Raw genomic sequence first — 19,370 nt, forward strand, 5'->3', positions numbered from 1 at the left:
CCGCCAGAACCGGCCCGGCTGTATTTATAGCTGCTCTCAATAGCCTTTTCAGCCTCCTTGTCCTGGGAGGGTGTCTGCTTTCCCTGGGCTTTTTAAAAGCCTTTCAATTTAATTTCCCAGGTTTTTGGCAGCGTGCTCGCCCGTCCCCGCTTTGGGTTCCGGACCCGGGGCTCCACGGGTGCACCCAGTGTCGGGGTTACGTTGGGTGGGATGTGCTGCTCTGATGGCAGTAGTGGAGGAGGATGAGCAGGGCAGAGTTTTTTTTTCCATCTTGAATGGTTATCATGAAGATTAACAAGTAGTTTGTGGTGCTTGCAGCACGCCAGGTAAATCCTGCATCGTGTCAGCCTGCAGGGACTCACCCAGCACCTCCGAAGTCAGTAGGACGTGAAGGGAGCCTGCTGGTGAGGTTTTAGCACCCTCTGGAAGGAGGAGCTGGCCCAGCTGGGGCTGATTTAAAGCTGGCCTGCTCTGTGGCCATAAGGCTGCTGGTGTGAAGCTGCTGCTTGCCTGGGAAGGGGAAGAGAGAGGTGGCAGCAGCCATGGGATGCTCCCTGCATCCCCAAAGGCAGCTGGAGCCCCATAAGGGTGCAGCAGCTTCCTTGGTGTGCCCAGGCTGTGCTTCAGGTGGGTGGCAGTGGATGATAACAAGCAATCAAATCGACCACCCCATCCATGCTCCGGCCATGGGATTTGCCAGCTGATTTTCCCGATCATGGGTGAGGAAAAAACACCCCCCTGGTGATGCTGTGGGGGGAGTGTGGGGCTGTAGCTCTGCAGCTGGGATCCGGGTGGTGCTGGATGGACACGGGTGTGCTGGGGGGCTGCAGAGCCACGGGGTGGTCGATACACGTTTTGCCAGCAGTGGAGTCCTGGAAAAAGTGCCAGCTGAAGATTTTGGGGCTGTTATCACAGGATATTTAAGAAGGCTGATTCCCAACAAGGGAAGCGCCCGAACCCCAGCTACCGAGTGCTGCCACCACCCAGTGCTGGGCTCAGGGGCTTCGATGCAGTGAGTATGAGAGCAACCGGTGCTGCAGGGGCAGGGAACGGGTGGAGGAGAGCCTCACACGCCAGAGCTGACCCCATCCACCCGCACGTGTGCTGATGTGGGGCTGCTGCTGCTGGGCAGTGCCAGCTGGGGCTGCTGCCGCCAGCCCCGCTGCTGCTGTTGGCTCCGAAAGCAGCAGAATTGGCCTGCAGCCAGCTGCTGCGAAGTCGCACGAAGCCCCTCTGATGGATTGCACCTCTCACAACTCCTAGCGCGAGGAGCAGGTACAATTAGCAGGCTGCGCGCGGGATCTTCTCTGCAATTTTTTCCTTGACATCATCAGTAATTACCCGCAATAAACACGCTGCTGCCGGCCGCGGGCTTGTCAATCACCTGGCAGCGTCATAAATCCTCTGCCACAAGCCTCGCTGCCAGGCGGGGAGAGGAGAGCTGTCGGAAGGGTGCCTGACACCCGTGGGGTTGGTGTGTGCCCCCCCTGGGCTTTGGGGATGGGGATGGGGGCTGGAAATGACTGCAGGGCTGCTCCATGTGCCCCAGCCCCAGTGCTGCTCCCCAGCAGAGCCATCCCCAATTACCTCGTGCGAGCCTGGCAGTTCCCCCCACTGGAGAGATACAGGGTTATTAAGCAAATATGATTAATGAATTAAAGAACCTCTGGCATGCTGCAACGAGGCTCCAAGGCTCGCCGGGCGCCGGGAGGATTCGGCGGCTCACGCTTCGGGAACTGTGTCAGGTTTCCGCAGTAATACGATTAACGTGCTGTGTGATGGGTTAACCCCTGCCCGCAGCATCCCTCCGGGCTGCTCCCCGGGGGACACGGGGATGAAGCTGTCCCTTTGTGGTGGATGTGCTTGGGAGCACAGCGCGATGTAATGCTGAGCTGGGAGCGAGGGTACGGGGCTGATGCTGCGGGCATGGGGTCAGTAAAAGGGATGTAATGTGGATGTGTGCTGAAGGGATGTAATGTGCTGAGCCTGGGCTGCCCAAGCTCACCGGCAGGAGGGATGGGGAGGTTTTGGAGTGCCCTGCTCCCTGCCCATGGGTCAGATTGGGAGCAGCTGTGGGCAGAGATGGAGGTCTGCTGGGGGACAGCGCTGGCTCCTCCGGCAAGGCAAGCCCTCCCTGCACTGCCTTTGGGCAGGGAATGTTCCCTGCCACGGGGTAAAAGCAAAAGGCCAGGTGATGTAGGAGCAGAAACTGCAGCGACTGGCTTGGGTTTACCACCAGGGCCGTGCTCCTGGTGTGAGTTTCTGCCGTGGGCATTCCCAGCCCTGCCCTACAGTGCTGTGTCTATACCACCACCTCTCACCCACCCCCATATACCCTCCATCCTGGGAAGTTCTGCGTCTGTATGCTGTTGTAGCAATTCCCAGCAAGTACCTTGATTTTATTTACTTATTTTATTTTTTTCAGATTTGGACATTTTGGGGCAGTTTTTCACTGTGGTCCCTTTTGGTTTGGTTTTAGTCTCTTAATTACCAAGCGATTGCAAGGAATCGGTGCACACAGGGGGACTGCCTACGGAGGGATTAATCTCCGGCAGAGACCTCTTTACAATCCTGTTGCCACACCAATTCCCCACACTTACAGAAGCCGACCACAGTGTGAAAATTGATATTTATGCTGAGGAGCGTCAAGGCATCACCCGTGCACCGTTCCCTGACTTCTCTCCTCTGGGGTTTGAACTCTGCTGCTGCATCTCCGAGCCCTAAAAATGAAATAAGTGCCCAGCTGAGCCAAATGCGATGAACACAACTCCCCGAGATCCTGATATCAGCCTCCAGCTTAAAGCGAAGGAGCCTGAGTGCTGGCGGTCCTGGCCCTGCAAACTTGTTGAGCCGAATGGAAGCAGCGGCAGAACGGGCAGATTTTGTGATAGGGATTAGAAGCCTGCTGCTGGGCATGGCTTAAATTCATTCCTGCCTGCCTGTGGCCTCCCTCCGTCCTGCTGGTTAAGTGGGGTCAGCCGTGGCGTGCTGCTGACAGATTTCCAGGACAGGCAAAAATACCGGGGGGCACTGCTCGGGTGCAGGCACTTCTCGTCCTGCAGAGAAGGAAGCCAAGGCGCTCCCAGGGAGCAGGAGCGAGGGATGCTGACAATCTCAGCGGCTCTGTTCTGGCCGGTAATGGATCTGTTAACGTCTTCCCTGCAACGAGGAGAGACAGGTTTATTTCTGTGCCTCTCAGGAGACAGGCTGGAGCTATTATAAGAGTTATTAAGCTATTATACGCAGGTATTAAGGCTGAAAGAAGTCAGGTGTTATGAGGGCGTATGGAAGAGAAACCTCAGAGGTGCACAGGAGGCAGGAAGAAGAAGGGAAATGATGGTGAGACACCCGTGTGCGCAACCAACAAACGCTAGGGAAGGTAAAGCAGAAGTCACCTTTGAGCTCCTGACAAGGTGTTCAAACTTTCCTTCTGCCTGACAGCAGAGCCGTACGGATTCCTGCAGGGAGGTGAGCAAGAGAGCTTGGGCTGAGGATGTTTTGCTCACCATATCTTTGCTCTTATTTTTGGGCTTCTGCAAAAGTTGTCGTAGCTAACAAAGCTCGTGCTTTTGGTGTTGGTGGGAGCAAGCGTGCAGTGTCTGCATCCGAATTAAAATGTCCGGCTGGAGGAAGGAAGCTGGGCGAGGAGGGAGGATGCTAGGTAGAGCTGGTACATGGAGAGGACGCCTCAAAACCCAGTGTGGGCAGCATCTTGGATCCACTCGGCGTGTAAAAGCTCTGAGCACAGCGGGATACAGCAGCTGGATCTCTTTACGGCCATCTGAACATCCACCACAGGGAGCAGAGCCAGCGCCGTGACACACGAGCGCAAAACGCTCGTCGGAGAGGACAAATGGAATGTGAAAAACCAACAGAAACTCCCAAAGTGGGTCAAATTCCTTGATGCTTCTAACAATAGATGCAGGACGGGAAGGGCAGGGTCCAGCTGGTTGCACGCCTTCCTGCGCCTCCCCACGCCTGGGCTCGGTCGGGGCAAAATTTAGGGGGGGCAGCAGAAGGCCCGGTGGTTCCCACCAGCGCTGCGAGGATGGAGAAAAACCCAGCAGCATCAGGGCAGCGTTAGCTCACGTGTTATGCCTCTCACTGAACATATGTGGGCTGGGTAGCCAAAAAGGACTGCGGGGAGAAACCCAAAAAATCCAGCCCCAGGAGCCTGGGGACAGGCACGGTCCTTGCCAGCGTGGCCAGAGCATGGGGCCATGAACTTGTGGTGAAACTTTCTTTTTTTTTTTTTTTTTTTCCCCTCTATTTTCAAAAAGCAGCCCCCCTCTTCCCTGCTTTAATCACTTTTAAACAATCCTGGAGGAGCAAGGTGAGGGTAAATAACTGTGGGAAGCAGGGGAATTCTTGAACTGTTAAAGGAATCAATATAAATCTCGAAGTAACCTTGCCCTGGTATCTTCCTTATCACCTCTGAGGCTCTACCTGCCTTTGTCTAACAACAATTTCAGTTAATTAGATAATTAATCTAATTATCTAATTAGGTGGAATAGCTAATGGCAATTCCACCTAATTAGGCCAGTCACGGTATCTCGGCAGCAGCGGTTCTCTCTTCCTGGCCAATTCTCCACCTTCTGCCATGACTGAGACCAGGCAGCGATGCAGCTCATCGCTCTGCCTTTGCTTTAACCAAAACCACCTGGAAACCTTTTTACGTTTTCTCTCAAAGTTCCTGTTTGCACCCAGGCTTCCCTTCCTCCTGGCAAGGTGGCCACTTGGAGAGCAGACAGGGAAGCTCTCGGCGCAAGATTAATTTTTAGCGAGGAACGCAGCAACCCCCTCCTCTTGTAATTCATCCTCCTGGTGTAAGATTAATTTTGCTTCTGAGCACAGCAACCTGTTAGGTTTGAATTGATTCTGGGGAAGCGTATTTCTCCTAGGCTGGGGGGAACATTGTAAGCAGTGTTTTTTTCCCTTTTTTTGGGCAAGTTTGGCGAACTCATGGCTTTGGTGCCAAGCGTGGCCCCTTCTCCTGGAGAGACGCACAATGCTCTCCTGCTGCAGCTTTCCTAGGAGCTGCAGGGCACCAGCTGCTGTCCCTGGGCTGGTGCAGCCCCTGGGCTCCTCTCTGCAGGGTGCTGCAGCTGGTGGCACCCTCACACCACCTTTGGAGTGGTGGCCACAGCCCTGCTGCCCTCCCGGGAGCTGCGGGGGAGCCTGTGGGCTTGCAAAGCTGCCATACGGCTCTTGTGGTGATGTTGTGTTTTTTTTTCTCCCTTAATGCCTAAATTGGATTTAAGGCCATTTCTGTACATTCCAAAACAAACCAGCAGCTGTCTGCCAAGCAGGCAGACGTGGCCCTGAGATAACACTGCCGTGCTCGCACTTTGCACCCAAAGCTCCCAGCGCCCCACCTTGCCAGCCTGAGGGCAAGGAAAGCCATGTAGCACCTGAGCAGTAAAGGACAATGACTCTTCCCCCTTCGAGACACGTTTTATTGTTAACGCCACCTCCATCAGTTGCTGGAGACCCTCCAGCTGTGTTCAGCACCCTTCGGTGCTGAGCTGGGGAAGGAGGCAGCTGGGAGCCAGCGCTGCGTGCCGCAGAGCCCCGGTGAGATGAGATGGGAAGGTGTGCCCTGCAGTCACGTTTCTGCTGCAGGCCACCTCTCCATCCTGGAAAATCTTCCTTCCCATAGTGGTCCTGGGTTCATCTGCACTGACAGCACCCTGACCTGTGACACGGCTTGGCAGAGAGAGCCCTGATCCCGACTCCATCCTCCTGCACGGCGAGCACCAGATCAACCCATGGCTCGTCATTTTTACTCTCTTTGTTTGTTTGGTTTTAATATCTATATGTATGTAACAAACACCATAAAATGGCTCCTTGGGGTACTTTGATTTTTTCCTTCTGTTCAGAAAAAAAAAAGTTATATATTATATTTCTATATATTCTTAACTGCTTGGAGCAAAGTTGTCTCAGCGTTCTCATTGTGAGCCCCCCATATTGAGATGTTTATTACAGCATGGTGAAAATTTACATTTAGTTGAAACTTGGCACGTGCTTTTTGGCTTGAAGCAAGTTTTCTTTTTGAAGGAGTTTACTCTTAAACGTTTGAGGTTGTTGATTTTTTTTTTTTTTCCCTTTCTCTTTTCCTTTTCAGAAAGCAGCACCTTTCAGAGCTGAATTCAGAAGCGGTAGGCCAGCTCGGCAGCAAGTGTGAAAGCTGCAAGTCAAACACGGGGCCGCAGCCATTCATGCTTTTTTCTGACATCTGTTGAGGGAATGGGAGGAAGGGAATTCAGCTGTACTCTAGAAGAAAAGAGAGGCTTTTTTTTTGTTGTTGTTCTTTTGGTGAGTCCCGTGGAGCTGCACTCCCACCAGATGCTGGTGATCCTAGTGCCAGCTGCACAGAGCACAGCATCGCTGATTCCCCGGTGCTGGGCCCTTCAGAGGCCCCAGAGCGAGCCAAATTTGCTGTACCTGTAAGAAAACCGAGGGCACGACAGGCTTGTTGCTGTTCTGTGACTTGGCAGCGTGTTGGATAGCGACATCCCTGGCAGTGCCCGGCGTTGTGCTGCTGCAGTGCCGCTGAAGTGGCGGTGGTTGCTGCCCATCTGGCTGGCACTACAGCCTCCATGCAGGTGGCACAGCCTGTGCTTTGCTTTATAATCTCCAGTTTTTCTTCTTTCTCAGGTGGGAAGAGCCAGCGTTCCAGTGTGAGGACACGCAGGTAGACGATGGGTTTCATACAGATGCTGCTCGGGAATAAATAAGGCTTGTACAGACTTCCCAACTGCAGGGGCAGACGCCTCCTGCACACAGACTCCTTTTTGGCCAAACTTTGCAATGCCTAAGGACTTAGAGGAATTTTGTGTGGGCCGTGCAAAACTGCTCCTGCCTCCCAGAAGTCTCGTCTGTGCTGTGGAGGTCAGCGGGGCGCCTGCACTACAGAAGCTGTGAGTGCTGCGGGGCCAGGGGCTCCCAAACCCTGCAGGAGGTAGCAAAGGGCTGCGGGGGGCTGACGGTGCCTGTGTCTGCAGGGATGCTCTTCCACGTCCTGAGCATGTGTGTGCTGAGCCTGCAGGCTGTGAAAATGGTTGAGGATGAGGATGGAGGGAGCAGACAGCCCGGCAGCACCCCTGAAGGGGCAGCTTAAACGGCCTGATGTCCCCATACCGAGGTGGGCAAACATCTCTGGGGGAGCCAGGACCTCCCTGCTGGCTGGGACAATTTCCAACCCTGGAACCAAGTGGGATTTCTTCTGAGATTCTGAAATATCGTAGAGAGGGCTCGTTTTTCTTTTTCTTTTTTTTTTTTTTTAATTTTTTCTTTCCCCTGCCACTTCCACTTTCTAGCAGCAGTCACAACTGGAAGTACCAAAAATCTGCAGAGTGAGCCTGCTTTCTCTGGCTCTGTCTTGAAAACCCAGGAAGTTTGAAGAGGTCTGATAATCACCCTGGTTCCTTATCAGCTTTTCCCCACCCAGGGGTCTCCCAGCACCCAGCCGGAGGTGGCTGTGTGGCTCTGCTGGCATCGCTGGCACTCAGCTGGCACGCTGGCTGCCGCAGCAGCACTCACTGCAATGGGAAAAAAACAGTGTTAGTACTTTTAGTCCAGCCTTTGTGCTGTTTTTTCTATTTTTTGCTCTCCCATTGAGTTTCCACAACAGAGCTGTGCACGTGCTGTGAAGACACCAAACTATTCTCATGATTTTGCACCAGAGATGTGACAATTTCATGGCAATATTTACGATACCTTGCTGGCATACCTGAAATCAGACAAGGAAGAATTGGACTCTGTTTCTAGCGGGGCTTTTCAGCCCCTTCCATATTTTATTTAGGTGGCTGAATTCCAAGGGTGACTGGTTATTTTCCCCTCCTCCTTCTCCCCTCATGTTATCCTGTTTTATTTTTTGTTTGGTCTGTCTGTTTGTATTTTACTCGATAGCACTTTTTGGCCCAGCGCTCCCATTGCTATGCAGATGCTGCGCAGGTCTATTTATCATTTCCCACTCGCCGTGTTTCAGAAGTCTGTTCAGCAGCGCCGTGTCTTTCCTTGTTGCAAGCCTCAATGCTCTACAAACTGCGTGGAGCGAGGATATCAAGGTACTTTTTCTTGGCTGCCAGCATGTAACATGAAGGGGGAGGCAGATTTGGAGACGTTGCTTGTTTCTATGGATGATAATCAATAAGGCCCATTAGGGAGACAACTACATACATCACTAAACTTTGACCTCTGCTCTCCAGAGCAGTCCCAAGATGCCTATTCATACGCTGGTGACATCCAGATTGCGCTATTGCAAAAGCCTCTTTGCTCGGGAAGGGATTACAGATTTAAATTGCACAGCCCTCGCTATCTGTACAATGCAGCGTGCAGGATGCTTAGCTGGTGCCTCTGCTTTTTGTTGGCTTTCCTTTCCCTCGGCTGAGTTCTGCGTTTAACACTGTTGCACACGCAGCTTTTTATGCCTCCCTACCTTTTCAGGCTGTTTTCTGCTCCTGCCTGTCTGGCACTTTAAGGGTTTGCAGACCCTGGGATTCTTGGCACCGGCTCTCGCTTGCATATTGCTCCTCATCTTTCAGATCCTTTTTCTACTAAGTTGTTCTTCGGCAGGCTGTTTCTGATAGAAAGTTTTTGGCTTGCTGTTTGAAGTTCCTGATAGTCGGCATTTGATCACTTGCTAATTCAGTTCTAAAACTATTTTCCAAAGAACCCATGAAAGACCATCTATAAATAGATTATATTAAAAGAGAACTTTAAAAAAGACCCTTATTTTGCTGAACAGAGGAAGTTTTAGGTTTTCTGGGATGGCAAAAAAAAAAAAAACACGTTCCAAATTTAGAGGCAAATTGGAAATCCCTGGGTGTTTGAGAAATCCATTTCCAGAGGCAAAAGCTGGATGAAGAGCTCCCCTCCTTCTGTATCTCTCCCCTTGTGAGAGCAGTGGGTGAGGAGGGAGGTGCAGGACCCGATCCCACGGGGATCCCAGGGGCAGGAGGGACCGGGGCAGCTGCTCTGCTGTGCGATTCCTCCTGCAAGCGATCAAGGTCCATATTGACATCGCCTGCCTTTGCTCCTCCCATGGCAAGGCTGTTTCTGTTCCTTGCTCCTCCGAAGGTTAGAAACAGATGTCTGATTTCCAGCCTACATGGCCGGCGTAGCTCAGCTGCGCTCTTGGTTCTTGTCTTTTAGCTCTTCTATTGCCCCAGCGTGCTGCCTCCTTCCCTGGCGTATTTTTAGAGGGTAGCCGTATCCCCTCTCAACCTTTGTTTCTCCAGGCTGAGCAAGTTGAAGTGGTAGAGACTTCTCCTATAAAACAGGCTTCCCACTACTCTGACCAGCCTAGAAGCCCTCCCTGGTGCTTGTTCCAGCCTGCATGCAAGTTTTTGTCAAGAATTGCCTGGAGAATGGCAACTCCAGTGAGATCTTGCCTGCACGGTGCCATTAAATGCTTCCCTGTCTCTGTTTGTTGGGAGCTCTGATATCTGCAGCTTGACGTTTCCCTTTCCAGGAGCTCAGCCACACCACTGGTTCTCCTTGCCTCATCCCTTGCCTACTGTGCCATGCCTGTGCTCCCGGCTCGGCTAAAAATACCCCATCTGACAGCGTACCGGAGTCTTTACTGAAGTCTGGAAAATGGCATGCTGTGTGGGAACTCTCTCTTATCATTTGCTTTTCTCCCACAATTATCAGTGAAGTCTCTGTATTAATCCAGCTCCCTCGGTGTGTTTTGCAGGAGCATGCATCAAGCTCGGTGGTGCACCGGGGCCATCCATCAGCAAGTTCTGTGTTTACACAACTCCTAGCACAACGCTTTCCCCAAAAGCTTGCGAACTCAGCCCGGGCCGCATTTTTAAAGGTCCTGTCAAGTGCTAAGTGAGATTTCCAAGAGTAGTTTCCTCCTGACTTCTTGCTGGCATCGGCACCTGCGAGCCAGTGGCAGCTAACGCTGTGCTTTGAAAGCGGAGGAGGGTGCGGTTAGCTGGCCACCAGCGCCTCTGGCTAACGCGTGCTCTCCGGTTTGGTGTTTTGTTTTGTGGTGAAGACTTCCAGGCTTCTGAGCGCAGGCTCCTGCTTCCCTTGCCAAGGATGCTCTTACTGCACGGCAAACATTACTCTAGTTTGCGTGGGGGCCACCGGCTTTCACACGGCCTCTTTTCATTCCTCCTCTCGGTGTCTTCTCCCCAGCTCGGAATCCCACTCAGCGGGATGTGCTGGGCACAATGAAGTGAGTGCTGCATTTCTCCCTCAATTGCTAATTTCCCTTTTCACCCACTTCTACTAAAAGGCGCTAATCACGCGGTGAGACGCAACTTTCCTGCCCCAGAGCATCACTTCTGAGCCTTTTAGCTCTGGCTAAACTCACAGGGACCCCCGTGTCCCGAGCCTGATTCCAACTCCTGTGTAACAAATTCCCTATTAAACCAACAGAAAGCTCATTTACGAGTGGTTAGAATTCAGGCTGTTGAGGACAGCAGTCACTTCTGAGAAGTTACGCAGCTCTGATGCAAAATCACAAAAATGCATCTTTACCACAGTGACTAACGGGGCCGAGAAGCTCGAGTTAATATTTATATTTGGCATTGAACCCTATGCACAAATACTGACTTTGGCTGGGTGTGTAGCGTCCTGCTTTGTTTTTAAACCCATGTATACGAGTGATCCAGGTGCGTGGAAATATCCTTGCGCTCTCAGCACCCTGGGTTTCGGGGCTCTTTCCCCTCTGCAGGGGCTGTTTGCACGATGCTCAGTTCGGGGTGGGAGAGCCGCCAGTGTGCCCTGAGCATCTCTGGCCAGCTGCAGAGGTGCAGACTGGAGCCTTGGACCGGTGCCTGCTCTCCGAGCTGGAGCTCAGAAGCAGGAGCAGCTGCGGTGCTGCCGGGGCGAGGGAGGTGGCTCTGGAAGGGGCTGCTGCATCTCGGGTCGTGCCTGGGAAGTGTCTGCAGCCAGCAGCTCTGTGCAAGACCTTTGCTTTTAAAATGCACGTGATGGGGAAAGGAGAGAGGTGAAAAGATGTGGGTTAACAGGATCCTCTTGCTGTTGGGAGAGCTGTGAAGCAAGGGGTTGAACATGGTACTGCTGAGAAAGTGGCATCTTCTGGATCCAAGGGCACAGAGTCCAAAATATTTGGCTGGAATGAGTTCGGTTTAACAGCTGGTGCCATGGATTTATGTGTGAGCTTAGAAATTTACTGCATTCACTTTTCAAATCAAGAGCGTTGGAGTTAATGAGAAGAAGTGCTAAATGACTTGCCCAAGGCTACCTTGCGAGCGTGCGAGAGCCTGAACTCCATTAAAAATCGCCAGATGCTCAGCAGGGTACGCTGCCCACGTCACCGCGGCGACTTCTGAGGCAGGCAGGATAAGGCACGGTGTGAGCAACCTGGTGAGAAATAAACACCCCAACAGCATAGCTACAATTCAGTTTGCTTTAATTTTCACAAATGGCTCTTCTCTTGGTGTCTGGAGGGGTTAAGAGGGAAGCGCTTCCCAAGGGAAGCAGCAGCTCTGGAGCTTCAGCCGGCCCCGTCCGCAGTCACGGTGCTGCCGCAGGAACCATCCCAGCTTTGCCATCCGGCCTGTGAAGGTAGAGAGACCTAATTGCTACTTGAGGAGTGTTTAATAAACTGGGAATGATTACCTCCTGTTGGACGTACGTGATTAAATGAAGTCACACTGTCCAGAGGTTGCCAAGCTTTTACCATGTGACTGAAAACTTACTTGCTGAGGAAGGAAGGTTTCCAGGGGAATTGATAATAAAGGATGTAGTAGGTTTTTGGAAAGAAAACAACTTCTGCTGTGAATACAGCAACCCTGAAACTTTTTGAGGAGATAAACTGCTTTCTAAAAATGTCCCGTAACTCCTTTGCGTTTCCACAATAACTCGCTCTGTGCTTGCCGTGGCTATTGCTCTGTTTAACGCGGTAACGGAGGGATAGGGAGAATAGCTGCAGCCTCTTGCTGTCAGGAGTCAGGCAGTGCTCAGATCTGCTTCTGAGCTGACGTTTCAGGACTTTCTGCCTTTGTGTGCTTCTTCCCAGGTTCTCCGCTGATGTTGTCCCCAAACACGTTGTTGTTGTGCCTGTAAACATCACTGCAGCGCAGTTCTGGTAGCAATTGCACAACGGGACTTTGTGCTCAGCATACCCCTGTGAATGCTGCTGAGTGACTGTTCCCACACAGATTCCTGAAGCAAACAGTGCTGCTACGATCTAAAAGAGCAAAAATGTTTGGAAAACAGCAGATGCAATGGGAAAATGACACTTCCTACATGTGATAATTACACAACCTTAACTCTGCCCTTGGAGTATGTCTGCTTCTCGCCGCATTGTTTGGAAACTTGCACGGAGTACGAAAAAGTCATCGGAAGTCTTTGTCTGCACAAGCCACGGTTCAAGAAGTGAGTGGAGGTGCCAGCAAGGGTTAAGGGACCTGCGTGTGGATGTGGGGAGCTGGGCACGGTGAGAGGATTACCTGCAGCCCTTAAACACGGAGAGGTGACAGCACGACGTGGCTGCTCAGTGGGCACAGCTGGAGGGGGATAAAACCTCTGCTGGTGAACAATTCCAGCCCGCTAATGCCTTAAAGCACACGACATGGTTATGCTTTTGTCCCGTCATAGTAAGAGCATATCCTGTCTTAAGTCCCTTACGTTGGTTTGCTTTTTAAGTAGCTTTTTTTTTTTTTTTTTTTTTCTTCTCATTTTTTCCTTGTACTCTGCCAGGGGTTAACTTTGCTCAGACTGTCTCCATCCACTCCCTGTAGCCCTGCTCCTGCCCTCATCCTCCTTTTGCGGGCTGCAGGCTCCTTCCTGCCTGCGCTGTGTTTCTGGTCTGGGGTGAAGCCTGCTCCTCGCTGGCAGGAGCTAACTGGGCTTTGTTGCCACTGAAAAATTGGGAGAATACAGTGGAAAAAAATGCCTGTCCTCTATGGCTTGCACTTGTGCAGCTACAAAGAGCTGAAGCAACTTTTGTCTTTATTCTTTGCTCTTTGTAAGTTGAGGGAAGGGAGAAAAATGTGCTCTGCGCCATGCCTGCTCTTGCTTGGACTGTAACAACGTGAATATTTGGAACCTGCACAAACCAGGAGCCACCCTGGGTCCTTCTTCAGCCGTTCACTCCTGGCCCCTTGGCCCCATCTCCTCTTGCACAGCTGCTGCAGGGGACACTGAGGGGTTGTGCTGTGAGGGTGACAAGGGCTTGTCCTCGACCTGCCACCCTCAGCCACCCCAGGAGCGTTTCCACAGGCCCATGGGGCAGGCGTAGCGCAGGCCTGGGGCCGAGCTTCTGGGCAAGAGCCACTCTTTGCCTCCTCAGGAGTTTCTCAGACCCGTGGCTTGTGCTTTCTGGTGAAGCGTGCTTATGGATCTGCGAGGGATCGATGAGGATGTTGTTGGAAGACAAGGGAAACGCTGTCAAAACGCCTTAAATTCAGAGCAGCCTCTGCTCGGCTTGGTGACTTGACCCAAAGGGAGAAGGGACTTGAAGGCAGCTGTTGAGGGGCTGATGAAGGCAGAGGGGGTCTGTACCCCAGGAACACGAAGCCCTGAGGCGAGCGGTGCCCCCCTGCCCCTCAGGGCTGCCTGGGGGTGCCCTGCGGGCCCCGTCCCACCCGGCAGGAGGAGGAGGAGGAGGCACGCTCCGGCCTTCCTCCCCCGGCCCCTCTGCCCCTTCCAGCGCCGGGGGGAGCGGCCCCAAAACCCCCCCGGGGCCTTCCCCGTCCCTGCTGCGGGCCCCGGGGCGGGGGCGCCTCAGCCCCGAGCCCCTCGTGTGGGGGGACACTGGAGGGCGGGGAGCGGTCCTGGGGGCAACGAGGGAAGGGGAAGGGAAGGGAGACGAAGGGAATGGAAGGGCATGGAAGGGCAGGGGTCGCCTCCAGCTCCAAGCACCCTCCCCGCTTTGGGGTCCCGGCACGGGGGGTGATTGTGTGCACCCCCCTCTCCCCCCCCCAAACCCGAGGGGCACAGCCCCGGCTCTGCACCCCCCTTAGGGTGCTCCCCAGCGCCTTCTCCCCGGCCCTGAGGGTGGGACCCCGCGGCCAGGGGGGCGCCCCCCGCCCCGCTCCCCGCTCCGCTCCCCCGGCGGGGCTGGCGGCGGGGCCGCCTCCATTGGCCGCGGCGCGGCAGCGAGCTCCGCCCGCCGGAGCGGCGCGGGGAGGAGGAGGAGGAGGAGGAGGGAGAGAGAAGGAGAGGGAGGGAGGGCGCCGGGCTGCGCTGCTAGTCTGGAGCCGAGCCTGGCAGCGGCAGGAGCGGCGGCGGCGCGGGGGTGAGGAGCAGCCCGGAGCCCGCTGGCCGCAGGCAGCCCCCGTCGCCCTCCCCTCCCTCCCTCCCTCCCTTCCACCCGCCCTCCCTCCCCCTCGCGGCTTTCTTTGTGCGCAGGGCAGGGGCGGCCCCGATCCATGGTCATGGGCGACAAGAAGAGCCCGACCAGGTGAGAGAGCGAGCGGCGGGGCAGCCGGGGGCCGGGGAGGGAGGTCAGGAAGGAAGGTGGGAGGCAGGGGGAGAGAGAGAGGAGTCCGGGTAGGAGCCCCTAAGATGGAGGTGAGCGCGGGGAGGGGGCGGCTGGGCCGGCGGCTCGGCGCTGTAGGCCCCTGGCTGGCAGCGGTGTGCGTGCGCTCCGCCGCGGGCGGGCGGGCGGCGGCGAGGGGGCGCCTAAGATGGAGGGAGGGCGGGCGGGAGGAGAGGAGGGGGGGGGCCGCCGCGCCGCCCCGCCAGGTGGGCCAACTCCGCGCCGCCCCGGCCCCGCGGGGTGGCTTGCGGGCTCGGAGGGAGGCTCCTAAGATGGAGGGGAGCGTGGAAGGGCAGCGGGAGAACGAGGAGGAGGTGGTGGAGGAGAAGTGTTCGTGCCTCCCCTGCTCGCCGGTGCCAGGGCTGCTGTGGTGTGAGAGCAGCCATGGCGGCGCGGCTCGCACACGCACTCCCGCCCCGCACACTCACTTCTCCCAGACAAAGGGAGATTTAACAAGGTGGAGGCGGCGGGCGGGTGCCGAACACGCCTCCCGGCCTTCAAACTCTTCGCCGCCCGCCCCTCCGAAAAAAAAAAAAAAAAAAAGGAGGGCGAGGGAGGTGGGGGGAGACGGCCCCCGCCCCACCGCCGCTGCCCCCGCCCCGACGGCGGCGCCCCTGGGGCTGGGGGGCTCGGGGGGGCCCGGCCCGGCTCGGCCCGGCCCGGGCTGGCCCTCGGGGGGGGGCCGGGGCACGGAGCCGCCAGCACCGCTGAGGGGCCCCGCGGGGCTCCGGAGCCCCCCGGTGATGAGGAGGGGAGCGGGGAGGGCAGGAGAAGGCGCTGGGCTGGAGGGCTGTGTAATATGGTTTCTAATGTGTGTGTTTTCCTTCTCTCCTCCTCCCCTCTCTCTCTCCTCTCTCTCCTCCTCCTGCTTCTTTTCTCCTCCTCCCCAAACACACACACGCACACACACACACACGCGCTTTCCCTCTCCCTCCTCAAGGCCAAAAAGGCAAGCCAAACCTGCAGCCGACGAAGGCTTTTGGGATTGTAGCGTGTGCACCTTCAGGAACAGCGCCGAAGCCTTCAAATGCAGCATCTGCGATGTCCGGAAAGGCACCTCCACAAGGTAATGCCCGCCTGCAGCCGCGGCTCTCAGCCTCGCTGACTTGTTGATTTCCACCCTTTTCCACATCCCCCTTGTTTGTGTCCCCCCCCCTGCTCCTTCCCCGAGATGTAGTCCCGGCTGTCCCTGTTGAAAATATCGGGGTTTTTAAAAATTCTCTTTCAAGCGCTTAATTAGAGCTGGAAAATGTGTTTTGTGACTGTGGCAGCGACCTGAATCTTTTTGTTGTGCCGTGCTTCTCTGTTGCTGTTGTGAGAAAGACTTCTTAAAGCTCTGCAGGCAGCCCGAAATGTTCGGGCTGTGTTTTGGGGCCGATGGTTTCCTGTGTGTTGGGGAGAGATCTACCTGTGTTTTCCCCAGGAGTAAAAAACAAAAATAACTGAGGATTAGGGAGTGAGACAGGAAACAGCTGAAACCGAGGATGCCACAGGAACAACAGCTCCCTTCCTGAGATGTTGATCTCTCTGTCTGTTGTCATCTCAAAGGAATCGGCTTTCGTGGGAACGGTGCGGGTTGCTGGAAGCTTTAGCTGTCACTTCTCGCTGATTGCCTTATGCTGGGGAACTGGGAGTCTTTGCGAGGTTGTGCAGCTGGCGCACGGTGGCTAATTTAATTCCTAAACCCCCCCAAATTGCACTTTTGCCGTTTAATTGGTCCAGAAAGTTGGTTCTGGAAATACCAGTTGGTGCTGAAATAGGCACGTGGTGGTCTGCTTTTTCTCTTTTCTTCTGATTTGTTCTATGATGTTGTCTTCTGATTTGCTCTTTGTAAATGTTGTATGGCCCGAATTCGAGTTCACGTTACCCTTCGGTCCAGGAAGCTGTGTGTAAGACCTGTGTTGCGAAAAGTGTCATTTTCTTTCTTTGAAAGAAACAATGTGTTGAGATGCCCTCATGGGCAGGCTGTTCTCATGATTTGGGTGTCTTGACTTGATTGACAAAGGAGGTTAAAGAGTTTTTGGTTAGTTACTGTTCGCACTGTGCTTTAAGCAATGTGGAGTGCCTGCATTTTTATGGGGAGCGTGCTTTTGGGCCATGGGAGCTGTCTGAGTTACAGCCATGGAGTTGTAGCACTTTGCTGTCAGTTTTGTTATGCATGTTGATTACAAGTATCCCTACACATTTTACAGAATATGCCGAGGTGTTGAACTTAACTATGCTATTTCAAATTGTTTTACATCATTGAATAAGGTCTGGGCTTTCGGGACAGTAGCGTTCTGTGTGCGCGTAGATCTGATTCTTCACCGGCTTTGTTCAATCTTGTTTTGTCATGCAACTAAACCTTCAAAGCGTGCCTGATTTCTGTGGGTTTCTGTTGTCTTGGCTTCCCCATTGATTCAGGTAAAACACGTTGGTCCTGCAGTTGTCTGGTATTTAGCTGTGCTGCTGCAGCACAGTGCAGCCTTGCAGGCAGTCGCTGAAAGTTCTCCCAGCATAATGCCGAGCATGTGCACGAGTGTTTGGAGGAGGAGAGTCGTAATGAGATGTAGGAGTCCACATGGATTGTATCTGCTATCGTACCAGATCATTTTCATTTGGCCACCATACTGACATTCATTTTGAGAGCAGAAGGCTTTTTTTTTTTTCCTCCTTTTTTTTTTTTTAATGAGAAGTTTCAAAAGGTTTGTTGAGATAGTAAGATGTTTTTCTTTTAAAGGGCCCTCAAAAGGGATAGCAATTGATTTCAGGTTAAGAACTGTAGCCTTACTTGCCAGATGTGATCCTCGTGTCTAGAATGTTGCACTTCTGCTTAGCTTTTAATAGACTCTTCTGAATGGCTTCTAATTTTAATTCATTTAATTCATCAGCTTTCTATTCATTTTTGCTGCTTTTTAAATTGCTTTTGTTTGTGGAGTTTGAGAGAAAGTATTCTAAATATTCAATGGACCATCATGTCTTCTTGCATATTGATGTGATTTGTGAATAAATCTAACCGAAAGCAGGAGGGGCTGGATGTTGAGTGAACTTGGTGCGTTGAGAAGACCTGGGAGGTCAGAGCTCTTTGTTGTGGTATTGCTCTGAGTGTTACAGTGTGAGAGGTACAAGGCAATGCCTGGGAAATTCATCAGAATTTTTAATAAGTCACTGGTGGAAGAAAACCTAGTGAGTTATGATTGATAATTTATTACTTAAAATATGAGATGAGCTTGACCTTTAAGTTGTAATTTGACGAGTTGATGACACCTATCCCCCATTTAAAACCACCGTGCTTCGTTAAGGCTGGCTTTGGTAACACCTAACAGAAACTAAAAACAACAAAAAACTAACTCAACAGAGTAGTGAAAGAAGGACTTTGTAGATGTGATGAGGCAACTGGTTTTCATCAAATTGTAGTGGGAAATAACAGTATGCTCAGTATTTTAATAAGACCTAGTATGACCCACATCCCCCCCCCCGAAGTCAGTTATTTGCTGTAGAATTTACTTTGGAGCCCAAATATTCTCCTATTTAAGAGCTAGTTAGGCCGTTAGCTAATTCTTACTGTGCGAGTGTTTTTTCAGACTTGATACAATCTTTGTGTGGTGTGTGTGGGAGGGGTGGCTGGCAGCCTGTAGGATTTTTGCTTTCTCAGATCCAACTATCCCCTTTCCATAGGCTCTCATAAAAGGAGCTTTAGCTGCGTGCAGTAACTCTTAGGGTTGATCTGCAGTGATTTTTATTTGGTATGTGCTAAATAGTTGAGCTGCATCTGAATGCTTTTTCAAGGGATTGTTTGTAAATATTTCAGACTTTAAAAAAAAAAAAAAAAGGACAAATCCATCTCAAGAGAATTGAGAGTTTTCAGGCAAAGATTACATTAAACCTTGAATACTGAATTTATTACATGTCATTACATGAATTTATTACCAGCACACTTTCCCCAACTCGATCCTTGCTTTTTTTATGGTTAAACTTCATTTCTCTGTACTTAGGCAGGTATAATGAGTATGGAGCATCTTGAGTTTTTCTTAAGTTTCCCTCTCAGAGGCTAGCAGCAAAGATGCAAGCTGTGTTCAGCACAACATCCAGTTCAGCGAGATGACAATTTAATTGGCTAGCTTGGGAATGAATAATGGTAATGTGCTTGCTGGGGTTTGCAATCATTTTCTTTCCTGGAGGTTTTTGTATTGGTGTAATGGCTCGGGGAAGTGGTGCTCGTCACTGCTTCCACTTGTGTCCTTTGGCTGTCCTGGCGGCTTGCTCTGCTAGAGCCCCGTCGGGTCCCAAACACAGAGGAAGACTCGAATTAAAACTTCTGCTGGGAATTTCTCTCCACAAACACACGTTCCCTTCCAATATCCATTACTACTTCAAACATGGAAAGAAAGTTTACTCTGGATTTCCTGAGAATGTTGGGGCAGAATTTGGCCTTGAATTTCCTACTGGGGGGGGGTTGTAGGTTCCTATGTGAGGCCATCTCCCTGTTTCCTTTTTTTTCCTAAGGGTATTCTTGCTCCTCTTCCCTGTTTTTTCTCTTCTGGTTCACATGTGTTATGTTCCTATGCACTTGTAGCTTTCTCTCTCCTCCCAGGCGTGGCTGTGCAGAACGTTTCCGTGTGCTTTAAAGCCTCGTTATGAAGCAGATTATTCCCCCTTCCCTCTGATTTCTCACAGGTAGTTGTTTTCTGCAGTTTTCCATTTGGTTTAACAGGCGAGCAGTGCAAGGTGGCAGAGCTTCTCTGATGGTAGGTTTTGTCTAACTTGAGGACAAGCACTTTGTTAGCTGAGTTTCATGCCCTTTATAGTGAAGAAACATGCTGAAAGTAGTCACCAGAAGGCGTGAGGGCAGCAATTAGATACCTGACGTGCAAATTAAGAAGAAAAAAAGGGGACTTTTTAATAGCAAAATAATAAATTG

General features: G+C 52.5%; 1 protein-coding gene and 1 long non-coding RNA gene across 2 annotated transcripts in view; both read left to right on the top strand.

Moving 5' to 3' along the window:
* Positions 1–264: 264 nt before the first annotated feature.
* LOC137862291 (uncharacterized) lies at positions 265–5,685 on the top strand. Its single transcript, XR_011100168.1, has 2 exons — positions 265–719; positions 2,480–5,685. It is a non-coding gene; the product is annotated as an uncharacterized lncRNA (long non-coding RNA).
* Positions 5,686–14,104: 8,419 nt separating this feature from the next.
* Positions 14,105–19,370, top strand: part of RYBP (RING1 and YY1 binding protein) — a 42,991-nt gene continuing 37,725 nt past the window's right edge. Inside the window, exons 1-2 of the mRNA XM_068694182.1 lie at positions 14,105–14,392; positions 15,411–15,536. Coding sequence (XP_068550283.1) covers positions 14,361–14,392; positions 15,411–15,536 — 158 coding nt within the window. The 5' untranslated portion in view covers positions 14,105–14,360. The remainder of the gene's footprint in view (positions 14,393–15,410; positions 15,537–19,370) is intronic.

Source organism: Anas acuta, chromosome 11, assembly GCF_963932015.1.
Source record: "Anas acuta chromosome 11, bAnaAcu1.1, whole genome shotgun sequence".
In the NCBI taxonomy this organism is placed as follows: domain Eukaryota; kingdom Metazoa; phylum Chordata; class Aves; order Anseriformes; family Anatidae; genus Anas; species Anas acuta.